Source organism: Stenella coeruleoalba, assembly GCF_951394435.1.
Source record: "Stenella coeruleoalba genome assembly, chromosome: 14".
NCBI lineage: Eukaryota > Metazoa > Chordata > Mammalia > Artiodactyla > Delphinidae > Stenella > Stenella coeruleoalba.
In genome coordinates this window covers 67,817,441-67,839,613 of record NC_137160.1, presented here as the reverse complement: position 1 = coordinate 67,839,613, position 22,173 = coordinate 67,817,441, and the positions used below count along the sequence as shown (strand labels likewise).

Here is a 22,173-nt window from a genome sequence, read left to right as displayed (position 1 = left end):
GTCCAGTGCTTGATGCAGAAACGGATAAACCGGGGGAAATGGAGTCTGTTCCCAGGGGCTCTGTGGAGTAGCTATGGGGTGGGACCAAGCCCCGAACCAAGTCTGGGTGTTACTGCACACACAGGGAGAGTGCCAGGTCCATTCCTGATTGGAATTCCTGAATTTAATTGAAACCCAAGCAGACTCTAGGCTGTAGGTTTTCTCACCCACAAGGTGGTAATGGGACTATTATCAGAATGCCCCCCACGCGTCCAGAAATTCACGAGCCGCCTGCATTGAGAGTGTGGAGTCTTAACCACTCGACCGCCAGGGAAGTCCCAAGACTCAAACATATTGATAGAAGCACTTTCTTAGGAGAAAACCACATCCACGTTCAGGGAGCAGTAACCCAAGAGTACGGTCTGGGCAGGTTTGCTTTCAGTTAGAATGACCGTTTATCGAATAACCATAGGAGTCTCGCATTGTGATAAGTGCCAGCCACGTAAGATCCTGTCTTCTAGAGCTTGACCTTTTGTACTTTGCAATATGTAAGTCTGCAGATGTTTGTGCTTTTGCTACGTGTCTCAGTGGCTGTGGCAACTGTCTAGCCTCGGGTCTCACAGCCCTGGAAAGGTAAATGAGAGACCATGACAACCTTTTATTCCTCATTCTGCTGCGGGGCTTGTGGTCACCTGCTGGCTGGTGCCAACCTGTCCTGGCCTGATGGAAGCAGCAGCAGTGATGAAGGGTGGGGAACACCTGTGTGAGTGGGGTGAGGGGAAGGGCGAGCAGAGGTCAGTAGGCAAGGCCTTTAGCTGCTTCTGGGAGGCCTTGCCAGGACATCCCACCTGCTTTCTGCTGCTCACACCCTTCTCATGCTCTTCTTCCCAATCCAGTCTGTGCACAGGTCAAGGGTAACTGCCCTCTCCAACTGAAGCCCAGTGACCAGTGACCTTCATCTAGCAACAGGCACCAGGCTGCATCTTTCTCAGCCTTTTGTTGAAACAGCCTTATTCTGAGAGATTTGGACATTGGGTGTGTGCCTTTATAAAGTTAGTGTTTTGAAATAATATTCCAGCCCAAGCTTGACTAGAGGAAACAGTGAAAGATCTAACACATGAAGACATGTTTAAGGATGCCTCATCAATTTTTAAACTGAAAATGTGGGGCAAGGGGGAAAGTATGACCAAGTAGTGGTCTGTGTTTTCGTTTGTTTTGGGAATAGTATGATCAACGTGTCATTTTCTTAAGTGTGGATTATTCATGGCCTATTTTCAATCCCAAGCCTTGCTCCTGACAGGCAAGTTCCTGACGTAATCCTGATTTGCCTCCTGTCCAGTCCTGAGTGCAGGAAATACAACCTTAATTTAACAGCAGCTTACATTAAACATAACTTTTAAAGTAAGCCGACTGTGAGAATTATCATTTTCTCAAAATATTAGTACTTTGGACCCTGTGCATTAACCTGGTTGTGTCTAAAGTTGAGCTATAAACAGGATTAAGCACCTTATTCTTGACCTGCTCTTTTCACTCGAGAAACCAGAAGTTGAGTCCTCCCTCCTAGATTTTGTTTAAAATGTCTTTTAAAACATGCCTGGCCCATGGGGGTCATACCTGGCCTCTAGATCCCCGTGACTTCTGCCTCCTCGTGAAGCCAGGGGGTCTGGAGGCGGGAGCAGGCGGCAGCCGAGGCTTGCACTGCCCTGGGGCCTGCAGCCTCTTGGCCTCCAGGCTCTCCAGATGCACCCCACTGAAGCTCCCAAGCAAGAGGGAGCTGCACGCACAGTCCCCTCAGGTGCTGTTTGATGTGCTCAAGCAGGGAACAAAAGCCAAATAAAGGAACGAGAAGTCCTGTCTATTTCCTCGTTTGTGGTGCTGTCCCTCAGGGCCCTCTGCGTCCCTGAATTTGTGAACACGGCTGGGCTACCCCCTGAGACTGGCACCCACTTGCTGTTAGTTAACTCTGGAGCCCCCGAGGGCTTGTTGACCTCAGGCAAAGGGGTCTGTGCCCCTAAAGAGCTTTATGGAGGAAAGTGACACCACCTGGCCCCGAACCTTCTCACTGGGCCATCATGTCCTCTCTTGCTGGAGGCAAGTGACAGCTGTTGCAGCTCTTTCTGCGTCACTCTGGACAGTCCCTTGCCTCCTTGAGTGGCCAAGACTGCGAACTGGAAGGGACCCTAGTCCTCATGACACAGGCTCCCTCCTCCTTTTACAGATGGGGAAACTGAGGCTGGGGCTGAAAGAGACTCTGACTCGCCCACCACTGGCAGCTTGTCTGGCAGAGCTGGAGACAGCGCCCAGGGGCCCCTCCTGATGCAGCGTGCTGGTGGGGAAACGGGGTGGGACAGGCAAGCGGCAGAGCAGACTAAATACATCGAATCTCAGTTCAACAGGAAAGGGTCCCCAGCAGAACAAGGACAGCTTCTGCAGCACAGCACTCAGGTGTCTGAGCTTGTTCAGTTGCGGAGGACTTTGCTGCATCCCTGACAATCCACCGTCCTGCTTATTTAGTACCAAGTACAGGGAGCTGTCTTGTTGTAGAAGGTGTGGGGTAAGGCCGCCCTCTGGTGGCTGATGGAGCTATTGCTCTAGCCACATTCTGGTCTAAGGCTCAGTGTTGCTTTCCTGTGGGGAAGGAATTCAGATTTTATTCTTTCTCAAGCACTCTGGCTCACAGAGACTTTCTTGACCTCTGAGTACTAGCCATCATTTGCCCATCTTATAGGGGCTTTGGTTTTTGTTTTGAGCTCTCCCCCCACCCGTTAGAGGTGTCTCGCTTCCCTAACGAGATTCAGGTTCCTATAAGCAAGGATTATGTCTTACGTCTTGTTCTTCCTCAGCTTCTACCCGTTGTTCCCTTAGCTGGACATGAAATTAGAAGGTTCACTGGGGTGGAAAGGAATCCTTTCCTCCAAAAGAGAATCCCACCCCTTCTCATTTGTCCCTAAAACGTTCTAATCTCATCTTTGATCAGTAGTTCCCCAAGTGGTTGAATCATCAGAATCCCTCGGAAAAGCTTCAGAACTCAGTTTCCTGGGCCTTACTCCAGCCCTGCTGAATCAGTCTCTGTGGTTTGAGCCAGGAAATCTGCTTTACAGACTTCCCAAGTGGTTTTTGATGTGCAGCCAGGTTTGGCAGCCAACTGCTCCAAATCCCCATTTACAATTATTTCTCGTAGCTTTTCCCCCGACAGCATGTCCAAAGGTCTTTAGTTTATGTCACTTATTAAAATTGACCGTTTTGAGATTCCTTCGGAAATATTCAGTACGTTCCTCTAACTGCGGTGCTGGATGATGTGGGGAGGAAGCAGGACCGCAAGAGAAGGACCAAAGGCATTTGCTTTAGCTGCCAGTGGCCCTGTGTTCATAGCAGAAAATACTGAAACCAATACCTTTATGCTGACTGGGCAGGTTATTGGTTTGTAGTTTGATTTTAAGGTTTAGGCTGGATAGGGAGACAAAGGTTAATCGAGTACCCAGCTGTTTATTTTCACCATTTCTAACTCATTTGGTTCCCAGGATAACTGTACAAGGTGCTGTTGCCCACTCCCCACCCCCCCTTTTTTTAAACAGATGGGCAAGTTGAGGCTTAGGAAAGTTAGTAACTCACCCAGTCACATTAGTTGGTGACTGTCAGATTCTGCATTCGAATACAGGTCTGATTTCCAAGGCCAGCTTCAGAAAGGTAAGGACCAGGGTGCCAACCTGCTCTTTTTCACTCTGCCAGGCCAAGCGAGCCGTGCAGCGGGGAGCCACCGCAGTCATCTTCGATGTGTCTGAAAACCCAGAAGCTATCGACCAGGTAAGTTCCTCGGGCCAGGCCAATGCTGCAGTGTCCCTGAGAGAAGCACCTCCTTTACTTAGCCTGGCTTCTCACGGTTGTGTCACCCTCATCCTCAGGGCCCTTGCACTTGTCTGCCCTTGTTAGTTATCCGTGTTTGCACATCATACTCCAAGGCAAGTGTATCAAGAGGGGTAAGAGCCAAGAAGCTGAGGGTTGGTGAGGCATTTTCAAAGGCCCTTCTGGGGTCCCGCTCCATCCTAAAAGGGGCATCATCCTCAGCCTCGTCCTTCTGGGAGCTCCAAGCCTACGATGCTTGAGGAGTTTGAGGATTTCCAAAAGGGTATCTCGTGTTCTTTTCCTCCAGCCTTTCTTTCTCTCTCCTGCTTCTTGAAGTAATTACGTCTTCTAACCAGGACCTCCTCTCCTTCCTTAGCTAAACCAGGGGTCAGAAGACCCACTCAAGAGGCCAGTGGTGTACGTGAAGGGCGCAGACGCCATCAAGCTGATGAACATTGTCAACAAGCAGAAAGTGGCTCGAGCAAGGATCCAGCACCGCCCTCCTCGAGTGAGCCTCCGCTGGCCACGCCGCCACCTTCCCTGCTGCCGCCTGTGCCTTAATCCCCTTTGGGCTTTGGCCTTTTGCTCCTACCTTCTTTCCGTCTACAATGCTGATGCGCCCCAGGTTCCTGCAGGTTTAGATCAGACTTAAGGCTGGAGGCCAGGGAGAAATTTCACCCGGCTCCTCTAGAGGGGATTTGAAAAGTCCTTCCAGAGATAGGTGATTTGTGACCAAATGTCTCTTCCACCTGGCATCCCCTCTGGGTAAACTCCTATCCTTTTTTCTCTTCTGTCCCATCTCCCTGTGAAAGGCTAACTGAGGAGCATTGAAGGGAAGGACACCCTGCACTCAGCTTCCTGTATCTCCCTCCTTCCGTCTGGCCTAGACTAGAGGATAAAGCCTGTGCTTCCTTCTTCCTATGGGGCAAATGCATTACTGAAACCCCCTAACTTGTATTTGATTCTGGAAAAGTAAGCTTTCAACAGGGATTGGGGCTCACGACTTCCAGGTGGTTAGTGAATAGCTTCATTTTTTAGGCTTCTCTTAGGTGTATTAAAGGGACACTGCTGGCATCTTTTGCCCAACCTCAGACTGAAGATTCTAGGAACCTAGGACAGGTGCCCCACAGATGGTTTATTTCCTCCTCACGAATATTGGAATATTCACATAGAGGATGGGTCTTTTGCACAAAATATCCGGATACCCATAGCATTCAGTTAGCAAAACTCCATTCCTGTTGGCTAAACACTTCCCAGATGAGGTAACTTTAAGGTTTTAGGAGGCAGTGTGCCATGAGGAAAAGGTAAGAACTAAAACTAGAGGGAGTTTGCAGAAGAACTGACTTGCTGGCTGCTTTTTAAAGGAAAAAAGGGCGCTTTGGTAAATATGACTCATTGTAGTGGAAGCTGATATTTGTGGAAGCAGCATACAATTTTCTGAGTTGTTGTAAACCATTAATTATATGGTTAGTAATCACGGTTCCCTCAAAACATGACACTCACTCTTTTGTCCCATAAATGTGATATTTGTGTTTATTTGGAAGGGCCTCTCCTACCGGTTACGGCGAACTTTGCGCTATTCTGCAGGGAGCGAGGCTCTGTGAACAGAGTTCTCCTGGCTGTTAGGAGGCCTGGCTGAGACCGCTGTGGCCTCCCCGGGCCATGCTGTGGGGCACTACCTGGGCCTGGATAGCACACTGTGTGTGTCTTAGCAGAACCCCACATGTGCCCTGCAAAGGAGGGGAAATGCAGCCCGGTGGCCCCATCCTTCTCCCGACCAGGGCTGGCCCAGCCCGTGTGCCAATCCCCTGTGACTCACTGTGTCCGTGTTCTGTTCCAGCAACCCACGGAATACTTTGATATGGGGATCTTCCTGGCCTTCTTTGTCGTGGTCTCCTTGGTCTGCCTCATCCTCCTTGTCAAAATCAAGCTGAAGCAGCGACGCAGTCAGGTAACGCAGAGCAGCCTGTGAGCGTTCATCCCTGCGGCCCCTTTGCCGGCGCAGACCTGGTCCTGAGCCCTGCAGCCCGTCCCCAGCGGCCTAGAACCAGCAAAGATGGAGAAAAAGCAGAGCAAAGCTTATAGCACTGTGTCGTCTCTGTTCTGAAAGGGCCAGTCCTACAAAGGCCAAGCCCTGGGGCCGTTTCCAGCCGGGGGTTTTTCCAAAGAAATGTTTAAATGTCAACCTGGACCCCTAGAGCCCTGCTCCTCAAATATGATCTGGGGACCAGCAGCATCAGCATCACCTGGGAGCTTGGCAGAAACTCAGAATCTCAGGCCCCACCTCAGACCTGCTTCATCCGACTCTGCATCTACCAAGCTCTCCAGGCGATGTGCTTGTAGGAAGGAAGGATTGGGGGTAGAGGGCAATGGGAGGCTACTCGGGAATCTAGACTCTCAGAGGTGTAGCAGTGTGATGTCCACAGCGAGAGACGGTGGACTGGGCGCTGAGTTCTCTCGAGGATGGGTGGCCATCACCGACGGAGCAGCAGCTGATGTTTGTCGAGCGTGTCTGGTTTGCCAAGTGCTGGGCACCCCAATGCATGGTCTCATTTGCCCTCAGAACGTTCTCCAATGAAGGGAGGAACCCTTAGCACAGAGCAGAGTTGGCCAAATAATTAGAGTAGACCTCTGCTGGTACTGCTGCTTAGACCGATGTGGTGGACACTTGGGAGTCTAGAAGATCTGTGCTCTTGTGCCGTGGCCTCTGAATCTTTAGTGATTTCTCAGAAGTCTGTCCTGGCCTGATGGAGACTAGTGTTTGGCCGACCATGGCCCCAGGGGTGACTAGTGCTGTTAACATGTCCCAGACCCTAACATGGACCACGTTCTGCTGTGCAGAATTCCATGAACAGACTGGCCGTGCAGGCCCTGGAGAAGATGGAAACCAGGAAGTTCAACTCCAAGAGCAAGGGGCGCCGGGAGGGGAGCTGCGGGGCCCTGGACACGCTCAGCAGCAGCTCCACGTCCGACTGTGCCATCTGCCTGGAGAAGTACATCGATGGAGAGGTAACGGCAGAGGTGGGGCCAGTCCTGGTGGGGATGAGGTAGACAGGCCTGCAGATGGAAGGGGAAGGGCTTTTCCCACAGGGGAAGGGCCGAGCTGCCTAGGTCTCCAGGAGACGTCCTGAGACCTTCAAACTGCTCTTCCCCCCCGCCCCCCGGAAGCAGGTGGCCACATACACAGACACTCTCTCCAGGGGACCGAGCTGAACATAGGTGATTTCGGAAGTTGATCAGAAATATATAATGGGCCAGAAAACGTCTAGTTGTAAGAACATTTACACTTAATTTCAGAATTGCTCTTCTGAAAACTCTGGCGCTTGACTTGATACAAACCTCTCTTACAAAGCCGTATGGAACGTTTACGTTTTTACTTATAAAGAGACAAGGGGGGCTTCCCTGGTGGCACAGTGGTTGAGAGTCCGCCTGCCGATGCAGGGGACGCAGGTTCGTGACCCGGTCCGGGAAGATCCCACATGCCGCGGAGCGACTGGGCCCATGAGCCATGGCTGCTGAGCCTGTGCGTCCGGAGCCTGTGCTCCGCAACGGGAGAGGCCACAACAGTGAGAGGCCCGCGTACCGCAAAAAAAAAAAGAAAGAAAGAGAGACAAGGGATGTGATGTCCCCTTTTTCCTTCTAGCTTTTTTCTGAAATTTTAAAACTTTCAGAAAAGTTGCAAGAATCAGACAATGAATGCTGGATCATTCATCTAGAATCACCCATTGTTAACATTTTGCCACATTTGCTTCATCTCCTTCTGGATAGAGGCGTGCATATACACACACATTTTGGGGAGTGGGGAGCAAACCACTTCAGAATTAGTTGCAGGCATTTGATGCCCCTTTGATGAAAGTGTCCCGCTGCTGTGTAGACTGTTGGATGAAAAAAGAGGTTTTGCAGAGGCCTCCAGATGAATAGTCTCACATGGTCTCTACCTGCAGACTGCCTGAGTTCTCATCTGGGCCCAGGAGGGTTCTAGCTTTGTGATCTTGGGCAAGTGACTTTATTCTCTGTGCCTATGCTTGTGATATGGGCCCGAGACTGACCTGTACTCCAGGTGATCACAAAGGTTACACGAGAAAATCCAGGTAGGACTCTTGCCACGGTCAGGCACAGCCTTAGGTGTTTGAATGTTACTGCATTGAGCTGGTCAGAGAATGGAAAATCAAAGTAAAATTAGCAAGTCTGGAGGGTGCTTTGGGCTCAGGAACTTTAGAGGTGGTTCTGCCTGCCTCAGAACCCCATTACCTCCTCTCCACGTTGGGTGCTTTGTTATTAACTGTGTGCCCCCAGGTGAGTGCTGAGGGTCCAGTGAAGGGGAGGACGGGAGAACTTTGCCCCCTTGCTGCCCCACCTGTCAATCATGAGTCCTGGGCATCTTCCTTTCTACCCACCCCATTTTGGGTATCTGGAGCCAGCCACCATCCCAGAAGTGCAGAAGGTTTTGGGGTGTATCTAGCCACCCTTCCATACCCCCAGGCTCACCATTTGCACTAGCATACAGCTCTGGCGGTCCCTTATATGTGGCGTGGGTGTGAGTGCCCTCCTCACAAGAAGGGAGCTGGCTTCCTCCCTCAACACCAAGCACCATGGTTGGAGCTGGCTGATGGTCTGTGTCTTTCTCCCTAGAACCCATGTGTGGGCCCTGACTCCAGGGAACGGAGCCCACTTGTAGCTAGAGATGGGGAGGGGGAGCCTCTGGGCACTGCCACAGTGAACTGGGCTCCTTGGTCCACTCTGGGCTCCACGGGAAGAAACACTGCAGGGCTGAAGACAGCACCGCCCTCTGCCTGTGCCCTTCCTTCAGGCTGTGTGTCCTCTCTCCCTCCCAGGAGCTGCGGGTCATCCCCTGTACTCACCGCTTTCACAGGAAGTGCGTGGACCCGTGGCTGCTGCAGCACCACACCTGCCCCCACTGTCGACACAACATCATAGGTAATTCTCCGCTGCCTCTGTTGTTGCTGGAGTGTCACTGTCTTTACCGAGTACCTAGCAGGAGCAGGACACGTGCTGGGGAGCGAGCAAACCACCGCAGCATTGCCACCTGGACTTGGAGGCGTGGGGGCTTGGGGTTTGGAGGCCTCTGAAGAATCACCCTGAGTTTGGGTTCTGGCTTTGACATGAACTGGCTTCCTGACCTTGGGCCAGGCACCCGGCCTCTCCAGGCCCTGGGCCCACAATCTCTTCAGCGGGATGACAGTGGTGACGCTTGCTGTGCCTGGTACCTCGGGGTTGTGATGCTGCTGCTGCCTCCCTGTGGTGGTGGATGAGGGCCCAGAAGGCAGGGTGCCCTCCAGGTATAGCTGTTCTCCCAAGAGGGAAAATGCCTTTCCCCTCCGTGTCCCTGTTGCTCTCTCGAGCCTTATGCCGTGCAGAGCAGCTGGGAGGTGGGAGATGGACCCTGACAGGAGTGACCACCTTTCGAGTGGAGAAGCAGGAGGCCTCTACCTGCGTGGCCAGGTTTGGCGACAGCTTAGAATGGGCCATGGTCGTGAGACTGGGCACCTTGGCGCCGGCCGCCTCAGTCTCTGCCCGCATCCGCCCCTTGAGCCCTTGGCCCCAGCGTGCACGCCCCCCTGACCGCGTTTCCTCCGCCTCTCCCCAGAACAAAAGGGAAACCCGAGCGCCGTGTGCTTGGAGACCGGCAGCCTGGCGCGCGGCCGGCAGCAGAGGGTGATCTTGCCGGTGCACTACCCCGGCCGCGTACACAGGGCCAGCGCCATCCCCGCCTACCCCACGAGGACGAGCATGGACGCCCACGGGAACCCTGTCACGCTGCTGACCGTGGACCGGCGCGGGGAGCAGGGCCTCTTCCCGCCGCAGACCCCCGCCTACATCCGCGGCTACCCGCCCCTCCATCTGGACCACAGCCTGGCCCCTCACCGCTGCGGCCTGGAGCACCGGCCTTACTCGCCGGCCCCCCCCTTCCGCAGGCCCAAGTTCGGCGGCCGCAGCTTCTCCAAGGCAGCTTGCTTCTCCCAGTACGAGACCATGTACCAGCACTACTACTTCCGGGGCCTCAGCTACCCCGAGCAGGAGGGGCAGCCCCCTCCCGGCCTCACCCCTGGGGGCCCGGCTCGGGCCTTCCCCCCGGGCGGCGGCGGCAGCAGCGGCCTGCTCTTCGCCCCCGCGGTGCACGCGGCCCCGGCCTCGCACCTGGAGAGCGGCAGCGCGTCCAGCTTCAGCTGCTACCACGGCCACCGCTCGGTGTGCAGCGGCTACCTGGCCGACGGCCCGGGCAGCGACAGCAGCAGCAGCAGCAGCGGCAGCTCGGGCCAGTGCCGCTGCTCCTCCAGCGACTCGGTGGTGGACTGCACGGAGGTCAGCAACCAGGGCGTGTACGGGAGCTGCTCCACCTTCCGCAGCTCTCTCAGCAGCGACTACGACCCCTTCGTCTACCGCAGCCGCAGCCCCTGTCGCGCCGGAGACATGGGGGGCTCAGGCCGGGGGCCCGTGGTGCGCCTCGAGGGCTCCCCGCCCCCTGAGGAGGTCCTGGCTGCGGCCCGAGGCCCAGGTGCGGGGCGGGGAGAGCCCTGGCCCGGGCCCGCCTCTCCCTCGGGGGATCAGCTGTCCACCTGCAGCCTGGAGATGAACTACAGCAGTAGCTCCTCCCTGGAGCCCCGGGGGCCCAACAGCTCTACCTCAGAAGGGGGGCTCGAGGCCTCTCCCGGGGCCGCCCCGGACCTCAGGAGGACCTGGAAGGGGGCCCGGGAGGGGCCGATGTGTGCCTGCTGCTGTGAGCCCCAGACTCCCGCCCCAGACCCCGGAGCGGGAGCGGCTGGGGGCGGCATCTTGTTCCTGGGCCCCCCTCCCTGTGAGGGCTGCGGCCCCCAGGGTGGGGAGTCACAGCCGGGGAGCTCCCAGGGCCCCTATGGCCTTCACCCGGACCACTTGCCCAGGACAGATGGAGTGAAGTATGAGGGCCTGCCCTGCTGCTTCTATGAAGAGAAGCAGGTGGCCCATGGCGGGGGCGGGGGCGGGGGTGGCGGCCGCTACACCGAGGACTGCTCGGTACGTGTGCAGTACACGCTGGCCCAGGAGCTCCCGCCCAGCTGCCACCCCGGGGCCCGGGACCTGAGCCAGCGCATCCCCATCATTCCGGAGGATGTGGACTGTGACTTGGGCTTGCCCTCTGAATGCCAAGGGACCCGGGGCCTCAGCCCCTGGGGTGGGACGCTGCCAGGTCCGGATGCCCTGTGGCCCCACAGAGGCTTGGGAGCAGCCCAGCAAGAAGAGTGGGTTCCGTGCTGCCCGGCCAGGGCACCGCTGTCACTTCCCTGCCCTCCAGAGGATGTGGGGGCCCCTGGGGCCAGCTCCCCCAGTGCCCCCCAGGACACTCAGGACTCCAGTGCCACAGCCACCGAGGCTGCAGGTGAGAGCGGGCGGTGACGGTAGGCCAGGATCTGGGTCTTCTCTCCACACAGTCACTTTCTGAGTGACTTTCTTGGTGCCCTTGGCTTTAAACAGCATCCGTACCTGATGATTTCCAAGTGTTACTCCCCAATCCAGCCCTTCCTCTGGGCTCCAGACCTGCTGGCCCTCTGCTTCCATGAGCTCTCTCCCCCAGATGCTGCAGAAGCATCCCGCTTGATCCTGCCACAGCAGTGTCTCGAGTTCCTCCCTCTGCACCCCCTTCTCCAAGGCTCCCTACCCAGATGGCTCAGGCCAAAAGCCCAGGCCCCAGCCCTGAGCCTGCCCTGCCCCTCATGCATCAGGGTCCTGGGCTTCTCAGCCTGTCTGTGAGAACCACATGTGCTGGTTTTCCCCTGGTCCAGAAAATTGAATCCCCAGAAAAATGAAACTTAGCAAAAGACATGCAAAACCCAAGTCCAGATTTTTTATTATTAGATTCAGCAGACATCATCAAATTGTGATAAAGTTGCCAAATCTTTTGTCTTCAGTAGTGAACAGTGTGCAGTCTAGCACCTTTGAATAGCACTGGGACAATTCCAACTCCAAAGTAAACCCCACGTGGATCTGCTCTGCTCCCCGCCTGCTGTCCGCAGCCAGGCCTATTTCCTCTCTCTAGGGTGAGGGCAGTAGCCTTCTGACTGGTCTCCTGTGGCCAGTCTTGCCTTCTGTTCCACGTGGGTGCCAGAGTCGTCTTTTTTAAAACATAAGTCTGTCTTTATACCAGAAAACTCTTCACTGACTTGCCATTACCTTCCAAATTTTAGAAATGTAAACCCCTCACCCAGGTCTGTATGATCAGGCCCTGCCGCCCCCGCCCAACCTCCTCCCGCATCCCTCCTTCTTCATGATGTCAGCCGCCTTGCCCCCGTCCTGTTCCTCCAACGTGCCAGGTTCATTCCAGCCTCCAGGCCTCTCTACCGCTTCTCTCCTGCAGATCTTGGGTTAAGAGCCGGCCTCCAGCCCCCTCCGAGCTCACTCTCACACCCTCTGTTTACTTCCCAGGTTTTCACAATCTGAAATTACTTTGTTGTGAGGTGTGGGAGCTCCGCAATGGGGGTCTTCCCAGTGCCTGCAACAGGGCCCAAGGCACATCTTTTGTACATTGTGTTTTCATGCTGCCTAAGGGTTTCCAGAAGGCTCTGCACAGCCCAATGTGGGAGGCCGGCTCCCTAGAAGGCCTCCGTGCCCTCAGAAAGGGGGCTCCACTTCAGCCCTTTACCATATACACAGTCCATCCAGCATCCAGAGCTGTCACTTCTGAGAGCCCACCACACGCTGGGATGGGCCCCCAGGTCCCTTGCCTCGTCCCTGCATGTGGTGCCCAAAGCCTGCGGGCCTGGCCCCCTCCCCTGACGATTGTTCTTTCTCTCCCAGGACCAAGATCTCGCCTGGCCGACAGTGGAGGCCCTGGAGCCTGAGCTCAGATGGAACTCTTCCGTGGAAATGGGAACTGTATGGAGATTCCAAACTCTGACTTCCTACAGAAAAAAAAAGAAAAAAAAAAGATTTTTTTAGCTTTGACAAACACAAAAGTGGTAATAAAGAGAGCCCTCCTCAACCCAAAATGTGAGCCACGTGTGGCAACCCCTCCTCCCAATTAACAAACCAACAGACAAAATTCTCTTAGTCTTTTGCCTCTTGATAACATGTTACTCTTCTGTTTTGTAAAGTGTGTGTGCTTGGGGTTCGAGGTGTGTGGGATTGACTTCTCTGCTTTGTTTTTTAAGATATTATATGTAAATGTAAAAAGTTATTTAAATATATATTTTAAAGAACCCTAACCGCCAACTTTTGCTGAAAAAAAAATCACTGCTGCAGTAATTGAACCACATCATGTGTAGATACTGTTGTCTCCCTGGAGGGAGCTCAGGCCTTTGAAAAGCTCAGGGCTACACCTGCCTTAGAAAATGAACCAGAAACTTGAAGTAAAGCTAGTTGATATGGGTACAAACTCTGAGGAACAATGCAATGCTGCCTCTTACTTTCTCGTGGCAAATCCCAACATACAAAATGTCAGGCCTTCTCGGAAGCCATGCCTCTCCAGCCTGCACCTTCAGGCAGCTGATGGAAACAGCTTGGGGTCGGGTGGAAGGTCTGCAGCACTGCGGAGCCGGGACAAGCCATTGCTACGTAAGCCCCAGGGTGACAGGGACGATTCTGCGTAGTGTCCTCAGTCTGTCCCCTCTGGTCATCGTCCTAACTAGGACAGAGTTTACAGTCCTGATTTTGGGCTTCCTGCCACTGGCTGCAGAGATGGCTCGACGGGGTGTGTGGGGAGAGACACCCAGGAGGAATGTACGTGGTTTTGCAGCCTTGGTGTCTACCCCAGCTGTGGGAGAGGTGGGATGGAGGGCGCCCCGGAGCGGACCTGTGCGCATGCGTCCGTGTGTGCCCGGCCACACACACCCCGGCTGCTTCCGGCGTTGGGCTGCCTTCCTGGGTGCGCGTCGCCGGGACCCGATAGGGTCTGAGCTCCCTTTGAATGACAACGTTTCCCATCCCATTGCTTCAGGGTTGTTCAGCCCTCTGCCTCGTGGCTGAAATTGCTCATCTCGCCTGTAAATGTCTACTATCCTTTCTACCTAATGCACTATTCTGTATTGATTCTCCATGAGACAGAGTGAAAGAGACTATCAGATAGTTTAGACCCAAAGGGTAGGTTTTTATATATTGTTCCAACCTTTTGTTGTTTGTTGTTGCTGTTGTTGTTTTAAGAGGGAAGAAGAGTTTAAAAACCCAAACCATTTTTTAAAAGTTTCCATTTTAAAAGGGAGAATCTATTTAAAGCTATTTCAGATCAGGGATCGTTATCCTTTTTGTCCAATGTATTTCTTGTTATTAAAAAATTTTTTAGAAGAAACTAATCACATTAGCTCTTGTGTTCACTAACTCTTCTGGTCACTTCTGTTTATTCATTTATTCAGCAGGTGTTTGTTGTCATCTGAAATGCTCATTTGCTGAATAGGAACCTTGAGTCCTGGCCCCCTGTAGGTGGGGAAGCAGAGACCCACCCTGGGCTGCCAGGGGACTGTGACGGCTCTTCTCCAGTCAGGCCCAGGGAAGGTCAGCCCAGGGTCCACATCACAACGTTTTGAATGAGAATCTTACTGAATCCCTTTTTCTTAAAAACCCCAGCCTGTGATGAGGAAATTTACTTACTTCCAGCCAGGATTTGTCAGAAAGAAATTCCAGCATCAAACGATTGAGCCGTTTGCCATTAAGGAGCTCACTGTGGTGAGATTTGTCATCCAGCCTCTGAGGTGCAGTCCCTTGGGGGCTGCCCCCACCCCCACCCCCTGCACCGCCTGTGCCCAGCACACCTGTTGGCGAGGGTGTGCGAAATGCCTGAGCCCCGTGACACGTGATCTGGGCCGCCTTTATTCCTCGGGCCAGGAGTAGCAGCTGCTGAGGACAGCAGCTTGCATCTTGTGATTTTAGGGAAGGGGTGGGGGGTATGGCTTCTAACATGAACTACAAAAAGCAGCTTCTCATTGTTGAGATTTTGTTTGTTCGTTTGTGGCTTTGTGTTTGTTTGTTTGTTTGTTTTTAATGCCTTTGAGTGCATATTATCTTCCTTGTCTGAAATCATACCCCCAAAGTGGCTTTCTTTAGCCCTGGCTGGAAAACCACTCCTCAGCAGCCTTAAGCAATAAATAGATGAGGAGAGCATGTGGCTTCAACTGGGCTTATTAAAATAAATGAGTCCAATTTTCATTTGAAAGAGCAGTAACTACAGATGGCCAAAAAAACCACATTTAATTTTCATAGTTTATAGGTGGTAGAAACAGAAAAGTGAAACTTTCAGGCTTTAAACCTCAGCCGTTGTCTTAAACTTGTGTTGGGTCACCAGAGTATGGTGACCAACTATATCGCCTCACCATTCAAATCAAAAGAAATGTCTTCTTTGAAGTCGTAAGACTCCAATAATGATGACAAGTACCTTTTCTTGGTGGCCTCTCAGTGGCATGTGGGAGTTACATAGCTATGGAAACTGGGAGCATCACATCTTCCATTGAGAGAGACACACACACACACGCACGCACACACACACACACACACAAACACACACGCGCGCAGGAATGTGACTGTTGGGTGTGGTCCCGTGGCTCAGCCTTGGGTGTAGGACAGCCATGTAGACTGAAGAGTGCTAGAACCAGTTAAAAATGGGGGGTTGGGAGTTCTGGTCCACCAGGTACCTCTTTGTAGTAGACACAGCCCCAGGATGCTGGCCTTAACTCTCCGTCTCTTTGCCTCTCCCTAACCCTAACCCTAACCCTAACCCACGCCGTTTTATGACACGTCCACCACTCTGCTGTCCACCACTCACACCCTCCCTTATGTGCTGCTAGTTCCTACTCAAAGTTCATGCAGGACTAATGCTTTTAAAATGAGGTCTAAAAAATAATTACTAATCAAGAGTATTATTTTTTAAACAGAACTGCCTTTTTCTATTCTTTATATAAACTCTATTGTGTTGGTCTAACAAGGCACTATTTTAAAATGTTTTTTTAAAAATTTCTCCCATAGCACTTAAAAGATATTTTGTAAAGACTTTGCTGTAAAGATTTTGTAATAAAGTGGTCTAAGGGCTCCTTCTCCAACATTACCATTAAAAAAAAAATGTTTTAAAGGCTAGAAAACAACTTATGTATATTCTGTATATGTATAGCAGCACATTTCATTTATGGAAATATGTTCTCAGAATATTTATTTACTAATATATTTATCTTAAGCCATGTCTTATGTTGAGAGTGTGACGTTGGAATAATCATTGAAAATGACTAACATGAGGCCCTGTAAATACATGATAATTGCACACAGATTTTACATATTTGCCGACCAAAAATGATTTAAAACAAGTTGTAGTCTTCTATGGTTTTGTAACAAATTGTACAAATGACTGTAAAAAAAAAATACAATTTTATCAAGTACGTTATATATTGTCATTGCTCTATTTGGTAAAGGTCTACAGATTCCACAAAGGAGAGGTCTGCTTGAAGCAGTGCCTAATAACATCCGCTCACTCATGGGAGCATCTGTGTAATTTCCTCTCCTGTTAACACAGAGTTCAGGTTATTGGGGATCCAGGTGGTGTCTGGGCAAGTATCTGAGAGACAGCGTTTGAGATTATGTCTCTGAGGTGGTGATAGGTTTTCTCCTCAGCCCTATGGGGGGAATGGTGGTCAATCCCAGCAGTCCACTTTTTGAACATAGGGACCGTAAACTGGGTATAACCATCGACTTCATCTGCTAAGCCTTTTCCTATCTGGAAGACTGAGGCCCTCCAGCCCCTCTTTAAGGAAAAGGGACTTGTAGGAAAAAAGCTTAAGCATCCAGCCTGGAAATGACCAAATCATGAAGGTGGAGAGGGGCCCCGAGTCTAAAGTGAATCTCATACCCATCTGTCTTGTTTCCCGGGGAGGGTAGTCACTGATCTGTAAAGTGCTCTGAGATCGCGTGGAAGGTGCAAAGTGGTGTTTATTCTTCGGACATTTAGCAGAGAATACCCTAATCCTGTGAGCTCCTGTCCCTATTTCTCGCTCTTTGACTTGGGCCATTTCTTGGGAGCATGCTCCTCGTGGACCTCTGGCCTCTTCCTGCCTGGCAGTGGGTCCTTCTGAGCACCTTCAGGGGTGGCAGCCTGGCTGCAAAGAGCCTCCCAGGGCTTTGTTTTGATGGCCTTGCCCAGCTCCTAAGTGTACCTCTCGGGGGTCCCTGAAGGGTTCCACAGCATTGGCTCCACCACCGTGTGGTGCAGAGCCCAGTGGCCCTCTGTGCAGAGGCCATGGGTGGTTAATGCATCCTCCGACAGCTGCTGTCTCTTCCTGGTTTCCGGAAGTGAGGTGAGGCTCGGCCCTTCCAGGACACTGTCCCAATGTCCCGGGGTAGCACTTGGGAGGCAGCCACATGTTCAGCATATCTGCTCTCAAGATCTTGGCAGAGTGTTCCTTTTTTCTCCTTTGAAGTTTCTTTACTGTAGCCAGGAAGAAAGCAGAGAAGTCAAAGCTAAAACTTGAGAAGGGAGCTCAGGATAATTATCTGGGATTTGTGTCCCCAAGTCTTGGTTACAGCCACAACCAACATTTGTCTAGCATGTTCTAGTTTACCGAATTCCTTCAGGGATACCACTGCGAGTGTTTCCCCACAGCCCTGTAAGGTCAGCAGGAGACAGCTTTAAAAGCAAGGAAATTGGAATGGGTTTGCCCAAGGCCACACAGCCAGAAGGTGGACCACGGCTGTTACCTACTGAGTGCCACCCAGGACCCTAAACATCTACTCTGTGCCAGGCTCTGCTCAAAAGCCCTTTGCATGCATTAACTCATTTCATCCTCATGAAACCCTGTGAGGGGAGGGCTGTTTCTCCACATCTTATAGATGACAAAAACCAAGGTAGAAAGAGACTGAGCCCACGGTCCCCCTCAATTACGGTCAGAGCTGGGATTTGAACACTGACCACCTAGCTCCAGGGTGCATTCTGAGCTCTGCCGGCCACCGTGGACTAACGGAGCTGGACTCAGATCAGGCCTCTGGGCGCCAAGTTCTCCATGTGGACGTTCATGACCAGATCTGTGGCTCAGCTCTGGGGTTCAAGCATGTGCATCTGAGCCTTTCCCATCCTCATTTTTGCTTCAAGTCAAGTTTCTTTTGTCTCCACTTCTGAAAGCCACTTTATCCTCCTCTCAAACTGAGCAAAGGAGAAATATGCATGACCCCAGATCTGTCCTCTCTCCACTAAATCACGCCCCCACCCCCATCCTGACCCCCCACAATCCTGTCTTTAACTTCAGGGTTTCCTTCTCTTGGCATGAAGCCCTAGCTTACCTTTCCTTCTCCCCACCCCATCACATTTTCTCCACCACCAGCCATCACCTACCTCATTGACGCCTCCTGCAGGCCTCCTGTGCCTGGGTGAACCTGGCCACTGCCCCACTGGCCACTTGCTGTTGGAACTGATGGAGTTTCTTATCCCGCCCCGCTGGGCGGCTTTCGTTGCTGAATTGTCCTTGGGCTTTAATCTCTTTGAGGGTTTCGCATCTCCAAACTTGCGTGGTACTGGGCAGCATTTCTCCTTCAGTTGTCGCCTGAGCAAAAGTCTAACCAGGGAGAAGGAACTGGCAATTAATGGGTTCTTTACAACTTCCCAAGAAGAGGTGGTACCTGGTACGGGAGCATTGATGTTCTGCTTTGCACACTTTCTGGTTGTCCAGATGTTGGTGAGAGCTGGCGAGTCCACATAGCAGTCCTGAAGCCTGGTGTTCATAAGATAGACTGTCAGAGTCCATAGGTGGGGTTGCTGGGATCTCATCTCACAGAGATTGGATGCTAGAATTATAAGGGGGAGAAAAGGAATAAAAAAGGCCAATTCTCAAGCAGAGACTAGAAGGTCTACTTTGGAGGTAAAGTATTAACATCTTTTTATAGACCATTCCTTCCACACAGCTCTTAGAAATCTTTCTGCACAACCTCTCTCCTGCACACCAAAACCTTTTGTACCAAGTAGGGAAGCAGTAGAAATTCACAAGGTCACAGTGATGGTCAGGTTCTCAGAGAACATAGCATGCTTGGGCTGGAAGCGGAGGGAGGGTCAGAGAGCATTTATAAGGAATTAAAGACCATTTCTGTCCCCTGGAAAGCTAAGGGAACCCATGGCAGGAAAGGAATGGGAGATGGGATCGCTCAAGCTTCCTATAGGAGCTGTAGCCACTCCTCAACTATGCTGCAACCCAGAAATGACAGCAGGTAAAATCGTGCCAAGCCCTGAAATCACTTTCTAACCAGACTGCCATGAGCCAAGAAAAGCTGCTAAGCAGGGAAATATACTCTGGGGTCTAAAAAGGCAAAAGCACAATGTAAATGATGCTGGCCTCCATTTCTTGGGACCAGCCAAGAACAAGAGAACAATTTGGATAGATTAGAATCACACACTTAAAGAGACCTGGCTTTCTAAGAAATGTCATCTATAATAAAATAAAATCACCTTACCATATTTGGGTTGCCTTAAATTTTATTTTAGTTAGCTTAGTAGGGGGAAGAAATATGTATTTTCTTTTCCTTTTTCTCTGTTTTTTGTTTTGTTTTAATATTTCTATCACCTGTCTTTCTCTGCCTCAGTCACGTATGGGCAAATTGCTGTTTGTTTAGATTTTGCCTCTCATGCAGTTTTGAACCATTATCTCTAGTATTTGTGATGTCACTCTGGTTTGTGATGTGGGTGTGGGTGGGTGTTACATCATCAGATTTTTATAATTAAATTATGTTGGAAGAAGTTCTATTTTCTTGTGCTTACAGCCTCAGGAACTTCTCAAGCCCTCATTTTCCCCAATATGGCGCGGGTGAATTTTGAAGGTTCTGACATTCTTAAGAAGCACACTTTGCACGCAATGTAGTCAAATATGCAGACCAGATCTGTGGATACAGGTAGCGAGATGCATCCTTACAGGTGCGAAAGGGCCCTTCTCCGTGCACATAAAGGAGGTACTGTTAAGTTCTCAGAATAGCTGCCAAGGCTAGGGACCAGAAATGAAAGAACACGTTCCTGCAGCCCTGGGCACCTCTGCCCGCATGTTTCTCTCGGGGGAGAATACGTGGTTTCTGGAATGCGGTTTTATTTTACATCCCATGGCAAATGCAGTAATTAGAGCTGTTAGCAGTGTCAAGGGCTTGAAACAAGAACAAAGACGCCTCTTCCTGGGAACTCTTGGGCAATGCCTATCTCCTTATCAGGTGCCTGCCCTGTTGGTGGTTTTGATTTTTCATGTACAGAATGCCAAAGGAGGCTCCCTCTCCGGGGGGAGGAGAGCGAAATGGTGGAAAAACAGAGTATGAGTCTGGCAGGAGTTCCTGGAATCACATGCGTTGCCTGTTTGATTTTTTTTGTCCCTGGAGTGAATCAAAGTCGCAGGCAGACCGCACCGCAGGCCACCGTGGAACCACCACCAGGCCACCGGCATCTGGACCCACAGATGCTTGAGAGGACAGTGGGGTTAATTCAGTGGCAAGCTCTGGCCTCACCTCTCGAGAGGTCGGTCAGTTTTAGAGCTGGGCGTTGGAAAGGGTTTGTCTTTGGGAAGGGTCTGCAAACGTCTGGAGACTGGGCAGGCAGGCATCCTTTCAAAGCCAGTGAACCCTGGAGAAGTGCCACCGGGCCCTGGGGCTACGGTCTGCCTTTACTCTGCGTGGCAGGGACAGAAGGGCAAGAATGGCACATGGAGCTGCTCTTCTGCTTTCCTTCTCTCCTTCCCCATCTTGAGGTTGGCTTTCCCACACCACCTCTTTCCAGACACGCAAATGTATTTACTTTCCTAGGCCTTTGACTCAAGAAGCACTCAGTGTCTCCTTCTAGCACAGAGCTGTTCACACAGATGGCAGCTGATACAGACTCTTCAAGTTCTATCAAATTCTTCTCTCCCTTCTGTGTTACTCCCTTCAATTGACACTGCCCTAGTAGTAAGCCTCACGTTCCTTAGAAATAACTCAGGGTAATTTGGCCTGTGCTATTTCTCCTGTTTCAGTAAAATCTGTGTTGATTTGAATGCTCACTGTAGTCCAAACATGGTTCTAGACAACACTTTACCAACATCATCTCACCAAATGCTACCAACAGTCTTCTGCATGAGTTTGAGTGCTGCTGCCATCCCTACTTTATAGATGAAGAAACTGAAGGTCAGGGACTTCCCTGGTGGTCCAGTGGTAAAGAATCTGCCTTCCAATGCAGGGGACGTGGGTTCAATCCATGGTTGCGGAACTAAGGTCCCACATGCTGCGGGGCAACTAAGCCCGCATGCCACAACTACTGAGCTCTTGTGCCCCAAATAGAGAGCCTGAATGCCGCAAGCTACAGAGCCCACGTGCTCTGGAGCCCGCGTGCCACAACTAGAGAGAGAAAACCTACACACCACAACTAGAGAGAAGCCCATACCACAACGAAGAGCCTGCGTGCTGCAACTAAGACCCAACACAGTCATAAATAAATACATTAATTAATTAAAATTTTTTAAAAAGAAAAGAAACTGAAGGTTCAGTTGCTCAAGGACCATGCCTCAGGCCCAAAAGCTAGTAACCAACAAAGGCTGGACTCAACCCAACCAGGGTCTATACCACCTTTGCTCTTATCCACTCAGAGCTATGCTGTGACACTTTGCCTTGCATCTGGTTGGCCCATCCACGTACCACACCTGGGCACAGACCACATCAAGTCCTACTGATGGCTCCCAGATCCATTTCTCAATGGGCAAGTGAATTCACATCTCTGGGCCTTACTTGCCTCATCTGTGAAATGCGGATAGTAGGAGTGCCTACCCCAGGATCACTATGCGGAGGAAATGGGACGACGCATGTGAAGCACTTGGCATGGCTCCTGGCAGAGAGTAAGTGCTCAGTAAATAAAGTTCTAATTAATGTTGGGGTTTTTTTTGTTTTTTTTTGGCTGTGCTGTGAGGCATGCGGGACCTTAGTTCCCGAACCAAAGATTGAACCCACGCCCCCTGTGGTGGAAGCACGGAGTCTTAACCACTGGACCACCAGGGAAGTCCCTAATGTTATTAACATTATGGCCCATTCACTCATCTGACCCCTTCTTGAGCCCCTGTTGCTCATGGTCTGAGTGACTTAACCCAACATTTTATAGGAACTTCATCCCAGGTCCTTAGCTGTGTGCCCATCTGGTTTATGAGACCAAGTGATGAGCCTCTTTTTTTTTTTTAATTGAAGTATAGTTTTTCAGATTCTTTTCTATTATAGGTTATTACAAGATATTGAATATAGTTCCCTGTGCCACACAGTAAATCCTTGCTGTCAAGCAATCAGCCTCTTGAAACAGGGGATGATTCTGATCTGACTTGGGTATCATGACATTTCTTTTCCCACGATCCATCTTCACTAAACATTTGTCAGATTCATCAACCTTATGGAGGTGATGTATCTACAGGAGCTACA

General features: G+C 51.4%; 2 protein-coding genes across 2 annotated transcripts in view; one reads left to right on the top strand and one right to left on the bottom strand.

Annotated features, from left to right (window-relative positions):
* ZNRF3 (zinc and ring finger 3) overlaps positions 1–16,233 on the top strand; it is a 148,555-nt gene extending 132,322 nt beyond the window's left edge. Inside the window, exons 3-9 of the mRNA XM_079943387.1 lie at positions 3,709–3,783; positions 4,199–4,330; positions 5,663–5,773; positions 6,664–6,831; positions 8,658–8,760; positions 9,431–11,197; positions 12,613–16,233. Of these exons, the coding sequence (XP_079799513.1) occupies positions 3,709–3,783; positions 4,199–4,330; positions 5,663–5,773; positions 6,664–6,831; positions 8,658–8,760; positions 9,431–11,197; positions 12,613–12,656 (2,400 nt within the window). The 3' untranslated portion in view covers positions 12,657–16,233. The remainder of the gene's footprint in view (positions 1–3,708; positions 3,784–4,198; positions 4,331–5,662; positions 5,774–6,663; positions 6,832–8,657; positions 8,761–9,430; positions 11,198–12,612) is intronic.
* Positions 16,234–16,768: 535 nt separating this feature from the next.
* On the bottom strand, positions 16,769–20,873 carry LOC307197290 (uncharacterized protein C22orf31; the record flags this gene model as incomplete). Its single annotated transcript, XM_079943051.1, is given in 7 exon segments — positions 16,769–16,930; positions 16,934–17,083; positions 17,086–17,212; positions 18,099–18,513; positions 18,516–18,540; positions 18,544–18,561; positions 20,841–20,873. Coding segments are annotated over 7 exon segments (930 nt in total).
* Positions 20,874–22,173: the final 1,300 nt, after the last annotated feature.